Source organism: Orycteropus afer, unplaced genomic scaffold, assembly GCF_000298275.1.
Source record: "Orycteropus afer afer isolate SDZICR_OR568_19922 unplaced genomic scaffold, OryAfe1.0 scaffold00103, whole genome shotgun sequence".
Taxonomy (NCBI): Eukaryota; Metazoa; Chordata; class Mammalia; order Tubulidentata; family Orycteropodidae; genus Orycteropus; species Orycteropus afer.
The window spans coordinates 7574259-7589720 of NW_006921690.1; the positions used below are offsets into that span (position 1 = coordinate 7574259).

The 15462-nt window shown below is 35.2% G+C and overlaps 1 protein-coding gene across 1 annotated transcript in view; it reads left to right on the forward strand.

Moving 5' to 3' along the window:
• The first annotated feature begins 2049 nt into the window (after nucleotides 1–2049).
• IMMP1L (inner mitochondrial membrane peptidase subunit 1) overlaps nucleotides 2050–15462 on the forward strand; it is a 62064-nt gene continuing 48651 nt past the window's right edge. The window contains exon 1 of the mRNA XM_007943296.2: nucleotides 2050–2120. Coding sequence (XP_007941487.2) covers nucleotides 2050–2120 — 71 coding nt within the window. The remainder of the gene's footprint in view (nucleotides 2121–15462) is intronic.

Genomic DNA, 15462 nt, shown 5'->3' on the forward strand with positions numbered 1-15462 from the left:
AGTGCTGTGCAATACAATTATGTGAGTCATAATACATATTTCATTTAACCCAATAATTTCCAAAATGGTATCATTTACACATGTAATCCATAAAAAATTAATAAAATATTTTACTTGTTCTAAGTCTTCAAAATCTAGTGCATATTTTACACATATAGCTCATCTCAGTTGGACTAACTACATTTCAAGTGTTCAGTGGCCACATATTCCTAGTGGCCTATTGAACAGTACATTTCTAAAGCATTACATATAAATATTATCACAAAAATATGTTTTTTGTATTCCTCATTAGTTTTCTAGTAGTAGCGTAGTCAAGGTAACCAAGGAATATCCATGTGCTTAAGTTTGCTTAGAGCTAGTATAGCTATAAACTTCTTGGAAATAAAAACTTGAACAAAGTATTATTTTCTAAATATATCTATGATTCTATGATTTTAAATATTCTGTATATATTCATATATAAGGAAAGAGTACTTCGTTGATAAATGCTTTTAAAACACAGTTAAGAAATATAAAATTTTGAATCACGATTAGTATTGATTCAAATATTTTAAAATATAGTTATAAAATGATCAAGATAGTTTGTATAAAATGTTGCAATTGTACCTACTTTATAAAAAGTAGAGACATACCTTCTTCTCATATGTAATTGCCTTTCTCTTGAAAGTATAGTTTACAGAGAAAATCTTATGTTTGTGAACCAAAACCAAACCTATTGCCATCGAGGTGATTGCAACTCATAGCAACCCTGTAGGGCAGAGTAAAACTGCCCCATAGGGTTTCCAAGGCTGTAAATCTGGGCAGAAATAGACTGCCACATCTTTCTCTAGCAGAGCAGTTTATGGATTTGAACCTCCGACCTTTTGGTTAGCAGCCAAGCACTTAACCCTTGTACTACCAGAGCTCCTTTATGTTTGTGAGATCTCTGAATTTTTCACATTTTCTAAATTTTGAGGGAAATGACCTTATTTTTATGTAACTTTAACTTTTATGTAAATATTGGCTGATGCCTATTGTATTCTCTTACTCAAATTTTTATTGACTTCTCCGTGTCTTCTGCATTTAAAGTGTTGGCACAAAATGTTAAACTGTCCTTTAAACAATAACTCTAGTTTCTTGGATATCATAAATCCATCCATTGATTTCCTAATTTTATTATGTACACAGTCAATTGTAATCCAAGATGACAGCAAACAAGATGTTAATTTCTAGACATAATCTATGTACATTTCAATTATAGAGCATGATTGTTACAGAAGCACAGAATAAAAAGGAATAACATTTGTGCTATCCTCACAGGAGCTGTCAATAAAAGATGTAATAGGGGATTTAGGAATCTGGAAATGGCCAACTAATTTATGTGAATCTATTTTATTTCAGCTAGAAAGACCAAGCTCTTTTTCGTCTGCACTGCATATTGCTGAGCACAGTTTGTCTATGGAAAACCAGGCGGCTGCATATGGATAGTCCCTTGATATCATTCACTTGCTGTGTAATCTTATTATGCAAAGTTCTAATCTTCACCTAGAATGAATGCCTCTGGGTCAGAATATAGTCATATCAGGGTTTTTGAGGTCATGTTTTGTGATCCTTAGCTTATTCTTCTAAGTAGGGCTGGGATTTAAAGGGTATTCCCCAGACGCTAGCAGAGATAGACAGCAGAACCTGCTGCCTTTTTGGAAGACAAGACCAACATGAGGTCCCTGGTAGGATTAAACTTGATTTGTAGCTGTAGGATTTTTTAACAGATGTATTATTGGACAGGGAATAGGGGGCCACCAGCACAGCAAAATTGAATCACGACTGGCATTCTCAGGGAGTTTGCTGCCTGCTAAAACAGCAGCTGCATGTGGATTTGACTTCTTTCAGGTGAAGCGACTTCCAGTCATTTGGAAAGGATGGGATGAAAAGGAACCTTGGTGATAATTTTGATGTCTGCAAGATTTAGTACCAGTGTAATGGGATTATCGGTAACACCTTCACTGCAGAAAAAGCCACCTGGCGCTATAACTGGCAGCAACTGAGAACTAATCCTTTCCCATCTCTTGGATGTCATTCATGAAGCTCAAAGTGATTTCTACCCTGCTAACTGTGATTAATTTTATAAACAACAACAACAACAAAAAAAGGTGATCAAGGCAAACAATATGCTCTTTTATTATTTATAGTATGTAGCTTTATTATAAGTTGTGTAAAACTTATAAATTATGTAAGACTTATGTAAACTATATAAACTGTGTAAAATTTAAAAGTTACTAACTGCTCAAATGAAAAAGTGGGTTGGCCATGTCTGTTTTATACTTTAATTACCAGTTAAGAGTGAGTGATGTAAAGTATTTACTGTTGGTAAAGATTCATGTTTGTGATTAAAATTAATTTAAATGCTTTTTTGTTCTTTTGGATATAAGGCCATCATCATTAAATCAAAGTGTCTATAGATATAAGGAATTTAAATGATTTGTTTTCTTTTACATTTTACCTGTTTATAGTTGCTTCAATTCCAGTTGAAGAAGCTTTGTTAGAGAGCTAAAATACTTAATAATCTACAAATATATAGATACTTATATTTTTGATAATTAAAGTAATGCTAGGTCAAACTGCTGATGAAAAAGCTCTTTGTAGAAATATGTCTCTTACTATGCAAAAGTTCTAAAATGGTAACATTAGTACCAAGTGACTTATTTTTAAAACCAGTGATTCTTTTTCAGGTTTTCCTTAGGAGATGGGGACTTAGTTCTTTGCTGTACAACCAATGCATTAGTCAATGAAGATTATTATTATTTTTTTTAGCATTTTATTCCAGCTAAAAACTTTATCAAGTACTTTGTTTAGAGGTGATAATTATTTTAATATTCTTCTCTTATATGGTCCAGAATAAACTGAGAGAAAATGAAGTGAAATTATCCCATCAGTCACCCAAACAGTTATGCAACGTAACTGCCAAGACTAGAAAAGATAATTAGTGTTGTCAGTATTATGATCCTAGCATACTTAATTTTAAAATATTTATCTGTAGAACTTGATTTTTCATCTTACTTTGTGATGTAGTAACTTTATACTTTTAAGAAATAGATTGTAAAACCTTAAACTTTAAAATCTTAACTACAAATAAGTGACGGAAATTTTTTTTTAATTTTAAGATTAAAACCCAACCATCCATTTTACATGTGATGACACACTGACTTACTGGTAGCCTCTGTTTACATATAGTACATTTTTTTTTTATCCTTATAAATCTTTAATAGAAAATCAATAAATATAACAAATTTATATAAAGTTCTTTCCTTAAAACTGCCTAACAAACTTATTACTTTTATTAATGAGTTTTGGTTTAACTGGTTCCAGGTTATTGTATTCCAAAATATATTTCTTCATTTATTGCTACATTTTAAAGTTTAAATGAATACATGAGAAAGCTTAACATTATTTCTACTGAATTAAATTAAGACTTCTTTAACTTTCTATTTGTATTTTCAATTCTTGAAAAAACTGTTTATTTAAAATTCTTTCACAATAAAAAATAGCTATCTATGAAATAAATGGTCTGAAATCTTTTTCTTACTATAATATAGTCATTGTATTTTAAAACTAAAATATTTGGTTTGTAGGTAATTTAACCAGACAGTTTATTATCTCAATATATCTTTTTATGATAGGAAATAATGTTATAATTGTTTTTTAAAAGTAGCTTTCCTTTCAAAGCAAAATTTGTCTCAAAGCTTTTGTTAAGGGTGGTTGCTATTTACTTTTTTGCTTTCTGTTCAACTATTTACTGAATGGTTCTTGAGAATTATTAGCTCTTAGGAGTTAATATTTTTCCTCTTCCACCCTAGGCATCATTCTTACTTGATTAGAGATTATTTACTGTAGAAAGTTCCAATAAACTATTACCTTAATTAAATTCAACATAAACATATAAGTTCTTCTTAATGCTACGCATTCTTTTCAGATAGATATAGGTTACTTAACTTAAAACTTTATTGATAAATTGTGAGAACTCTGGCTCACCTTGAAAAGCTATATAATACTAAGTTAATTTGCTACACAGCTGTCTCATAATGATGTCAATAAAAGTTAAGAGGGATATTTTTGGGGATAAGCAAATGGGATATAAAGTGAGACAAATGTTAAGAAATAGAAGTAATGAAGAATTATAAGTCAGGTGTAACAAGAGCAGGATGGGAATCATAGGACTTCCTGATTATTTAGGATGAGAAACTTTTGTGTGTGTGTAGTTTATGACTTAATAGCTCTCTAAGGGAGGCCTTGGAGATTCATTGGTAGAATTCTTGCCTTCCGTCGAAGACGTGGTCCAACTCCTAACCAGTGTACCTCCTGCACAGCCACCACCTGTCTATCAGTGCAGGCTTGTGCACTGCTGTGATGTTGAACAGGTTTCAGTGGAACTTCCATACCAAGACGAACTAGGAAGAAAGGCCTGGAGACTTATTTCCAAAAATCAGCCAATGAGAACCCTATGAATCACAATGGTACAATTTGCAACAAATCATGGTGATGGCGAAGGACCAGGCAGTGTTTTGTTCATTTGTACATGGGGTGATCATGAGTTGAGGCTGACTATGGCAGCTGACAACTTACTATATATTATTCTGAAATAGATGGAAGGAGCGTAGCAGTTGGGTGATTATTAGGGGATGAACTTGGGAGGTTATGGTATTTCACTGTTTGAAAGTTGATTATACTGATTGGCACTTGATTGTATTAACAACTGCTTGTGTTTTATAAATATAAAATGATTTTTAAAATATTGAATATGTAGGAAAACTAAACTTTAGAAAATATTGGGTTAATTTAAAAAATTGAAATATTACCATTATAAAGTTTGTTTGGTAATGAAAATTTATAAAATTATAGAAAGTTAGCATTCAGTTTTAATATAATAAATGATTACATTTTCTCAAGTTTCTGAAAAGGTTGAATATGTTTCATTGGTCTCAATTGACAGCACAGAGACCTTAATGGACATCCTTCATAGGAGATTAGAAAAAATACAGGTTCTGGAGCCCTGCTCCCAGAGATTGAAAGCATTAGTCTGTAGGGGGAACCTGGGGATTTGTAATTTGAATATTATTCCCAGGTTATTTTGATTCTAATTTAAAGCAGTATTCACTGCTTTAAATCTTAAAGTGATGGCAATTATATTCCTCTGAGAATGAAACTTTCTAACAAAATAAATAGGTTTAAATAAAATCTTCATAGATTACGGGAATCAGAGCTCCTTGAATTTGTAGTCTTAGAAAATAAAACATTCCTTTTCTGCAAGGCTTACAGTAGATTTAGCATTATAGATTTCAGCAATTCATTAGAAGCCCTGGAGGTAATTTTTAAATGGCAGGAGTTTGAATTACTCTGATGGCAAGGCTGCTATGTGAGAGTGAATCATTTAGCTGTTGAGCAGAGTACACCACTCAGCATCCATGTCTTCATGAGTCTTTGCTGTTCTCTGCTTGTCACAATAACTTCCATTCAGGGTCGGAAATGGACATAGATATTTTTAGTTATTTATATCATTATGTAAGGAAAATGTATTTTGTATAGATATTCTTGAATTAGAGAAATCACTCAGGTCTCAGGAATGTCAAAAGTCTGTTGTGCTTGTCTTGTCTAAGCTAAATGTAGCAAAGCTATGATGTTGAAATTTGTCTTCTGCTTCTCTGTCTCTTTCTTTCTACTCACCTTTTCTTAGTGTGAATTTTTCTTTAAATGCTAATGCATTCTTTATCTCTGCTCTTCATCTTATATAAATTAATGATATAAAATTATATAAATTGCTTCTCTGATTGGCTGCTTATATTTTAAGAATGAATACATTTCTATAAACTTAGTGGTTTCAACCAACATTGACCTTTATATTTCCTGTTTATGAAATAAAATGTTTCTTCTTCTTTTCAAAGGAATTCCAGGCCTGTACAATCAAATGGTTCTTTTATTTGGAGCTTGGAAATTCTGAAATCACTTTAAGTCTACTTTGATGGTTAGCTCTAAATAAATCAGGGTGTTAGCATTGAAGACCTAGTCCTAGTAACGTCTAAGGGTGGAAGCATCGCTATTTCCTTTTCAGCATGTAGTGTTCACTCTGCTTGATCTCATCAAATGGTTTTAACCTCAGTTCAGTATTTCACTTTCCCGTGTGACTCTGTACTCTCAGATACCTATTTTATAGTTTCCACCAAATTTCTTTCATTTTAATTGAGAGGCCATATAGCCTGGTGGGGGAGCTCTGGTAGCATAGTGCCTAAGGCACTTGACTGCCAACCAGAAGGCTGGTGGTTCAAACCCACCAGCCACTCCTCAGAAGGAAGGTTGGGCAATCTACTTCCGTAGTGACACCACCTTGGAAACCCAAGGAGGAGTCGCTGTGAGTCAGGTCAGACTCCACAGCACATAACAACAACAACAACAACAACACAGTAATTTGGTGGGAGTTACAAACATGGCTACACGGACCATACTGAGTAATTTACTGTACCACAGCATTCTTCTGTTGATAGGCATTGAATTGTTTCCACCTTTTGGCTATTATCAGTAATATTGCTGTAAATATTTGTGTACAAGTTTTTGTGTGAGTGTGTTTTCATTTCTCTTGGGTATATACCTAGGACCAATCCTAGGATTTTCTGGGTCCTTTGGTACTAAAGAAGGTGCTCTGGTGGCATAGTGGATAAAGCACTTGGCTGCTAACCAGAGGTCAGTGGTTTGAACCCACGAGCTGCTCCGCAGAAGAAAGATGGAGCAGTCTGTGTCTGTAAAGATTTCTAGCCTTGGAAACCCAGTGGGGGTGTCTGTGGGTTGGAATCAACTTGATGGCAGTGAATTTGGCTTGTTTTTTTAATTTATGGTACTACAGAAGGAGCTCTAGTGGCACTGTTGTTAAGGCATTGGACTGCTAACCAAAAGGTCAGCGGTTCAAACCTACCACCACAGGAGAAAGATGAGGCAGTCTGCATCCATAAAGATTTACAGCCTTGGAAACTCTATGGCAGTAGCTATGAGGCTGTGGGTTTTTTTTTTTTTTTTTGTGTGTGTGTGTGTGTGTGTGTGTTTAATTGAAGAGCTTCCAGGCTGTTTTCCAAACTGACTGTACACAGGTACCCCTCTTTGAAAGTTCACTTTATACCACTTTGCTTTTATGCAAGACCTACATTAGACCTAATTTTGCTAACCAACAAAAACAACTGAAGAATATTTTTGCTTTTACAATAAAAGGCAAAAAGGGAAACTATTGTGTTCAGCATCTGTTTGGTAGCAAGCTGTTAAAGGGGCAGTGCTCATCCTAGGTCGCCCAGGAACTGCCTTGCACATGTGTTATTCCTACTTTATGTAGGCTTGTGTATTTATCATTTCTGTTTATAGTATATGTTAGTGTTATTTTAGATTTTATGTGTTATTTGGTATGATTTGGTAGGTTATTTTTTGGATCTGGGAAAGTTAAAAAATTTTTTCCATATAAATTAATGGTAAAAATTGCTTCTTTGCTTTACGCCATTTCATATTATGAATGATTTCAAAGGAAAACTCTACTTTGAGATATGGGGGAAACTTGTAATTTATTTTATATGTTGCCAGATACAGTTTACTAGTATTTTATTGAAGATTTTTGCATCTACATTAATAAGAGATACTGGTTTGAAGTTTTCTTGTCTGCTTTTGGTCTTAGAGTAATATGGGACTCAGAATGAATTGTAAGTGTTGCTCCCTTGTCTTTTTTTTTGAATAGTTTGTGAAGATCTAGTATTAGTTTTTCCTTAATTGTTGGTAGAACTTGCAGTAAAGCCTTTCTGGGTCTGTGTTTTTCTTTGTGTGTAGTTTTTCATGATTACTTTAATCTCTTCACTTCTTTTAGTTGTATTCTGATTATCTATTTCTTTTTGAATCAGTTTTGGTAGTTTGTATATTTCTAGGAATGTATCTGTTTTAAGGAAGTTATTTAATCTGTTGGCTGACATTTGTTCATACCAAAAAACCAAACTCTCTGCCACTGAGTGGAATCCAGCTCATAGTGACCCCTCCTTAGGTTTCCAAGGTGATATCTCTATGGAAGTAAATTACCCAATCTTCCTTCTGAGAAATGGCTGGAGGGTTTGAACCACCAGCCTTCTGGTTAGCAATTGAATGCCTTAGACACTAGGCCACCAGAGCTCCTATGTTGTTGTTGTTGTTATGTGCCGTTGAGTCGGCCCCGACTCATAGTGACCCCTCCTTGGGTTTCCGAGGCAGTATCACTACAGAAGTAGGATTTCCCAACCTTCCTTCTGAGGAGTGGCTGGTGGGTTTGAACCGCCAGCCTTCTGGTTAGCAGTCAAGTGCCTTAGGCACTATGCTACCAGAGCTCCTAGAGCTCCTATAAACTTCCTTTATTATCCTTTCTGTTTCTGTAAGGTCGGTAGCAATGTCCCGTCTTTCATTTCTCGACTCTAATAATTTGAATTTTCTCATATCCTGGCTCAGTCTTGCTAAAGGTTTGTCAATTTTGTTGATCTTATCAAAGAACCAGCTTTTGGTTTCATTAATTTTCTCTATGGTTTTTCTGTTCTCTGTTTCATTAATTTCCCCTCCAATCTTATTATTTCTTTCCTTCTCCTTGCTTTAGGTTTAGTTGGTTCTTATTTTTCAAGTGTCTTTAGGTGAAAGATTAAGTTATTGTTGTAGGCTCTTTCTTTTTTCATAATATAGGCATTTATGACTACACTTCCCTCTAAGCACCACTGTAGCTTCATGCTGTAAGTTTGGTCTGTTGTGTCTTCATTTTTATTCATCTTATTCTCTGCCTACCCTTTTGGTTTCTTTTTTGACCCGCTGATTATTTAGGAATTTTTAAATGTACACATATTTGAAAATTTCCCAAATTAATTTTACTGCTATTAATTTCCAATTTCATTTCCTGGTGGTTAGAGAATATACTTTATATTATTTGTATTCTTTTAAATCGATTGAGATTTGCTTTATGGCCTACATATGATCTATTCTGGAGAATGTTCCATGTGCACTTGAGAAGAATTTATATTTGGTTGTTGAGTGGAATATTTTATAAATCTGTTAGGTCTAGTTGATTTATAGTGTGTTCAAGTGCTTTATTTTCTTTCTGATATTTTTTTTGGTTGTTTCATTCATTATTGAAAATAAGATGTTAATGTCTCCAAATATTGTTGAATTGCCTGTTTCTCCCTTCATTTCTGTCACTTTTTGCTTCCTATATTTTGCTGTTCTGTTATTAGGTATATATATGTTTATAATTGTTATATCACCTGGTTGCTTGAACTTTCTATCATTATGAAATGACCCTCTTTATCTTTAGTAACATTTTTTTTAAAGTCTATTTTGCCTGATACTATTATAGCCACTTTAGATTTCTGTGGTCACTGTTCGAATGATGTATCTTTTCCTACCCCTTTTCTTTTTAATACATTTATATCCTTGAATCTAAAATGTGTTTCCTATGAACACATTATAATTGATTATGATTTTTCTTCAGTATGACAATCTCTGCGTTTTGATTGAATTTTAATCCATTTACATTTAATGTTATTATTGATATAGTTGGATAAACATGTGTGCCATTTTACTTTTTGTTTTCTACATGTCTCAGTCTTTTTTTTTTAAAATCTATTCCTCCTTTGATATTTTATATTAATTGAATACTTTTTTAATATATCATTAAATTTCTTTATAGTTTTTTTTAAATTATACTTTTGAGTTAATTTTCTAGTACTTTTCTAGGGTTTATGATATACATCTTAACTTATCAGAATCAAATTCAGATTTATATTAACTGAAATCCAGTGATGGGGGCATTGGTAGTTCAGTGCTAGAATTGGTTTGACTCCCAGCCAGTGCACCCACCTCAAGCACATCCACTACGTGTTTGTTGTTGAAGGTTTGCATGTTGCTATGGTGTGGTTTCAAGGGAGCTTCTACACTCAGATAGACTAGGAAGAAATACTTGGCAATTTACTTCCAAAAAATAAGCCACTGAAAATTTTATGGATCACAGTGGTCTGGATCCATCAATCATGAGGATGGTACAGAACCAAGTTTTATTCCGTTGTTCATGAGGCACCATGAGTCAGGGGCCAACATGAAGGACAGGTAACAGAAATTCCAGTGATATATAGAAACTTTTTCCTATATTGCTGTATTCCCTTTCTGCACTTCTTTTGATATTATTGCTATATACATTCATCTATTAATGTTACAAATCAAATAATCCATTGTTATAATTATTACTTTATCATCTGTGGACATTTCCGTAGCCCAGTACAGCTTTGCTTTTACTCATCTCTTATGTGCTCTTATTGGCAAATTTATTAACATATATTTCTATATGTTATAGGCCCAATGATAAATACTATATGTGTGTGTGTGTACATGTATAATCCAATTGTTTTTTAAATAAGTTTAGAGAAAATCTACCTGTATACTATCTTTTATAAGTACGTAATTACCTTTATCATGCTCTTTGTTTTTTCATATGGATTTGAATTATCATCTGAGGTCACTTGCTTTTATCCTTAAGAACTTCTTATATGGTGGATTTGCTAACAAAATGAATCTGTCAGTTTTGTCTACCTGGGAAAGTCTTTCTTTTAACTTCATTTTTGAAAGATAGTTTTGCACAATGTTGGAATCTTGGTCAACTGTTTTTTGTTGAGCACTTTGCATCTATTATTCCACTGTCTTCTTAATCCCATGTTTTCTGCTGAGAAATAAGATGTTAATCTTACTGGGGTTCCCTTGTAAGTGATGAATCATTTTTCTCTTTCTGCTTTCCAAGTTTTCTTCTTGCCTTTGATTTTTAGCATTTTTGGCTATGATTTGTCTGTTTGTGGTCACCTTTGCATTTATCCTACTTGAAGTTTATTGAGCTTCCTGGATGTATGGGTTATTTTTTTCAATAAATTTGGGGATTTTCAGCCATTAGTTTTTTATATATTTTCTGTACATCTTTCTTTCTGTCTCTCCTTCTGGTATTCCCATTCCATGTGTGTTGGGCTCTTAATGATTGTGGTGGTTATGCTTTTGTGTCAGCTTGGCTGGACCTGGTTGAGTAATTGGGCAGCTGAATATAGTTATTCCTCATGGTGTATTGGTAACGAACTCCAGGGTGGAATGTAATGGAGCAGCTGAGTAACTGCTTTAGGGATATGGTCTGCTTCCCGTATATAAGAAACAGCTTTGGGAATGGTCTCTGGCTTATGGCACGCTTGAACCCTGCATGTAGCCGTATCGTTGTTCAGCAGCCTGCCATGCTCTGCCAATCCTAGGACTTCGAATGGATTTGAATCAATGGCTTGCCATGTTGTTTGGTAACATCGGGACTGTGCCATATTAGTTGTCGACCTTGGGCTTATTAGCCTCAGCAACTAGTAGCTGCCTGAGTGAAGAGATGCCTCTAGCTTCAGTGGGCTGGGAGCAAGAAGCAGAGCTGAAGCCCAAGGTTGAAGGGCTTTCACACAGTCCCTAGAGCCTGACTTTGAACTCAGAACTTCTAGCCTCCCAAACTATAAGAGAATAAACTCCTGTTTGTTCAAGCATCCCATATGTGGTATTTTCTTGTCAAGAGTGACACTAGGTAACCAGAACAAAGATGTTTACATTTTTCTGAGCCTGTGTTCATTTTTCTTCATTCTTTTTTCTCTCTCTTCTGAGTTCTGGTAGCATAGTGCCTAAGGCACTTGACTGCTAACTAGAAGGCTGGCGGTTCAAATCCACCAGCCACTCCTCGGAAGGAAGGTTTGACAATCTACTTCTGTAGTGATACTCTCGGAAACCCAAGGAGAGGTCGCTATAAGTCGGGTCTGACTCGATGGCACACAACAACAACAACAACAACAACAACAATCTCTATTGACCTATCTTTGAATTTGTGAATTCTTTTTTTTAATACTGTGTTTTTGGTGAAAGTTTACACAACAAATTATGATGTTCCCATTTAACAATTTCTGTACATATTGTTCAGTGACATTGGTTAAATTTTCCACATTGTGTGGACTTTCTCATTAATTCCATTCTGATTGTTCCATTTCCATTAAGCTAGCTTCTCTGCCACTCACCCCTACCCCCCACTGACTTCATCTTTGCTTTAGGATAAATGTTGAACATTTTGTCTCATATAGGTGATTTTTTTAAAAGGAGCACAGTATGGATGGTATTATTTTATAAGCCAGTATGTTATTTACCTGAAAGGTGACCTTTGGGAATGGTTTCAGTTCAAAGTTTAAAGGGTATCTCAGGGTGATACTTTTGGGATTCTTGTAGTATCTTCTGGTCTAGTAAGTCTTGGGATTTTTTTGGAGAATTTGACTTTTGTTCTACAGTTTTCTCCTATTCTCTCCAGACCATCTATTGTGTCTTTGTCAAAACAGTCAGTAGTAGTAGCAGGACACCACCTAGTTCTTTTGGTCTCAGGTTAGATGAGGCTGTGTTTCATGCAGGCAGTTAGTTCTGTTGACTAGATTCTTCTTTGAATCTTTGCTTTTCTTCTTTCTCTTTTGCTCCAGATGAGTAGAGACCAATACTTACATCTTAAAGGGTTGCTAGCCAGCTTTTAAGATCCCAGATGCTGCTTACTAGGATGTAGAACGTAAACTTTATGAACAACTCTTTATTTTGCCAGTTCAAATGTACTGTGCAGTCCTTCCATTGAATTTTATTTCAATTATTATTCTTATCAATTCTTTAATCATTTTTTTCCCCTTTGGACATATTAATGGCTAATTTGATTATTTTCTGGCTATATTAGACATCTGGTTGCTCTCACAGAAGTTTTCTTTGTCTGCCTCCTTCCCCCAGTGTATGAGTCATACTTTGCTGTTTCTTTCCATGTCTCATAATTTTTTTGAAAATGTAACTAAATAACTAAAGCAAATGGAAGAAATTACGAAGTAAAGAGCTGAACAGAAGATTTCAAAGGGTGGCTCAAGAAGACACATTAGAGTATTATAACAAATTATGCAAATCCCCGGAGTTAGAAAACCAAAAGGGAAGAACACACTTGGCATTTCTCAGATGGAAAGAACTGAAGAAAAAACTCAAGCTTCAAGTTGCAATGCTGAAGGATTCTGTGGGAAAAATTTTAATGACATAATAACCATTAAAAAAAGATAGAAAGAATGCACAGTCATTGTACCACAAAGAATTGGTTGATATTCCATCATTTCAGGAGGCATTATGCGATCATGAACTGATGGTAATGAAGGAAGAAGTCCAAGCTGCACTGAAGGCATACATGAAAAACAAGGTTCCAGAAATTGACAGAATACCAATTGAAATGTTTAAACAAATGCAGATGCAACAGTTGCAAACAGGTGTAACACTGAAAGTGCTCACTTGTCTAGGCCAAGAAATTTAGAAGACCTGGCCAACTGACTGGAAAAGAATCCTTATTTTGCCCACTACAAAGAAAAATGTTCCAAGAGAATGTGGAAATTATCAAAAATGTCATTAATATCACATGTCAGTAAAAATTTTTTGAAGATAATTCAGTAATGTACATTGACAGGGAACTGCCAAAAATAGGTTTCAGAAGAGGACATGGAACAAGGGAAATCATTGCTTATGTCAGATGGATATTGGCTGAAAGCCGAGAATTCTAGAAACACGTTTACCTGTGTTTTACTGACTGGATAAAGACTTTCAACTGTGTAAATCATAACAAATTATGGATAAAATTGTGAAGCATTGATGTTACAGAATACTTAATTTTGTTTATGCAGAAGCTGTACACAGACCAGGAGTCAGTCTTTCAAACAGAGCAAGGGTAAACTCTCAAAAACTCACTGCCCTCAAGTAGGAATCACTACAGAAGTAGATCGTCCAGTCTTCCTTCTGAGGAGTGGCTGGTGGATGTGAACTGTCAGCCTTCTGGCTAGCAATCAAATGCCTTAACTTGCATGGTTTAAAATCAATAAAGGTATATATCAGGATTGTACCCTTTCACCATAATTATTCAATCTGTATGCTGAGCAAATAATCTGAGAAGCTGGACTGTGTGAGAAGAACCTGGGATCAGGATTGGAGGAAGACTCATTAACAACACCAATATGCAGATGACAAAACTTTGCTTTCTGAAAGTCTTTTGGTTACCTAGTGCCACTCTGACAGGAATATACCACAAATGGGATGGCTTGAACAAACAGGAGTTTATTCTCTGACAATTTTATTTTATTCTCTTTACAATTTTGGACGCTTTAAGTCTGAGTTCAGAATGCCCTAGGAGCTGAGTGAAAGCCCAGCATATGAAAACTGGACAATGAAAAAGGAAGACCAAAAAATAATTGATGCCTTAGAAATACAGTGTCTGTGAAGAATATTGAGTATACCATGATCTGCCAGAAGATTATACAAATCTGTGTTGGAAGAAGTATAGCCAGAGTGCTCCGTGGAAGTGAGGGTGGTGAGACTGTCTCATATAGTCAGGGTGTGTTACCAGTCCCCGGAGAAAGGACTTTATGCTTCATAAGAGAGAGGATCAGTGGAAAAGGAGAAGACGAATTGACACAATGGCTGCAACAGTGGGCTTAAATATAGCAAAGACTGAGGAAGGCACAGGACTGGGTTGTGTTTGTTCTGTTGTACATAGGATCACTATGAGTCAGAACGAAGTGTGCGGCACCTAACAGTTTTTACCTAACATTTTTACAACTCTGGGTATTAATCCTCCTCTTCTCCAGGGATTATTATTTGCTTGTTTATTTGTTTAGTGACTGGCTGAATTATTTTAGTGATGTATATCCTTCCACTGTACCCTTAAGACAGTTTAAGCCTCTAATGTTGCTCCTAAGACTCATAGCTTTGGATTTGACCAAGTCACCCTGGGAAAAGAGTGGTATTGTTAGGGCTCTCGCTCTTCCTGTCTTTCCAAGACCACACCTATTAAACTCCAGTTGCTGGGTGATGACTCTATTGTTTAGAACAGTGTCCTGGAGCGTAAATTGATGTGTAAATTAATTCAGTCCAAATGAGGTTCCTTTGACAGAATAGTTTCTGAATCTATGTTTGCTTTTTTCTTTGACTTCAGGACTATTCATTCCCATGTGTCTCTACCCCTTCCCCTATTTCTCTTCGGCAATGTAGCCACCCTACTGGCTAGTGGTATTTTAATTAAATCCACAAATCTTCTTCCTATTGCCTTTTACCACAACCTCCACTCTTTAAAAAAAAAAACAAAAAACTTGTATTGTTATTTTGTTGTTGTTAAGTGCCGTCGAGTCGTTTCCGACTCATAGCGACCCTATGCACAGCAGAATGAAACACTTTCCGATCCCGCGCCAGCCCCACAATCCCTGCTATACTTGAGCCCATCATTGCAGCCACCGTATCAATCCAGCTCGTTGAAGGCCTCCTCCTCTTTCGTCGACCCTCCACCCTACCAAGCATGACATCCTTCTCCAGGGAATGGTCCCTTCTGACAACATGACCAAAATAGGTGAGACGAAGTCTGGC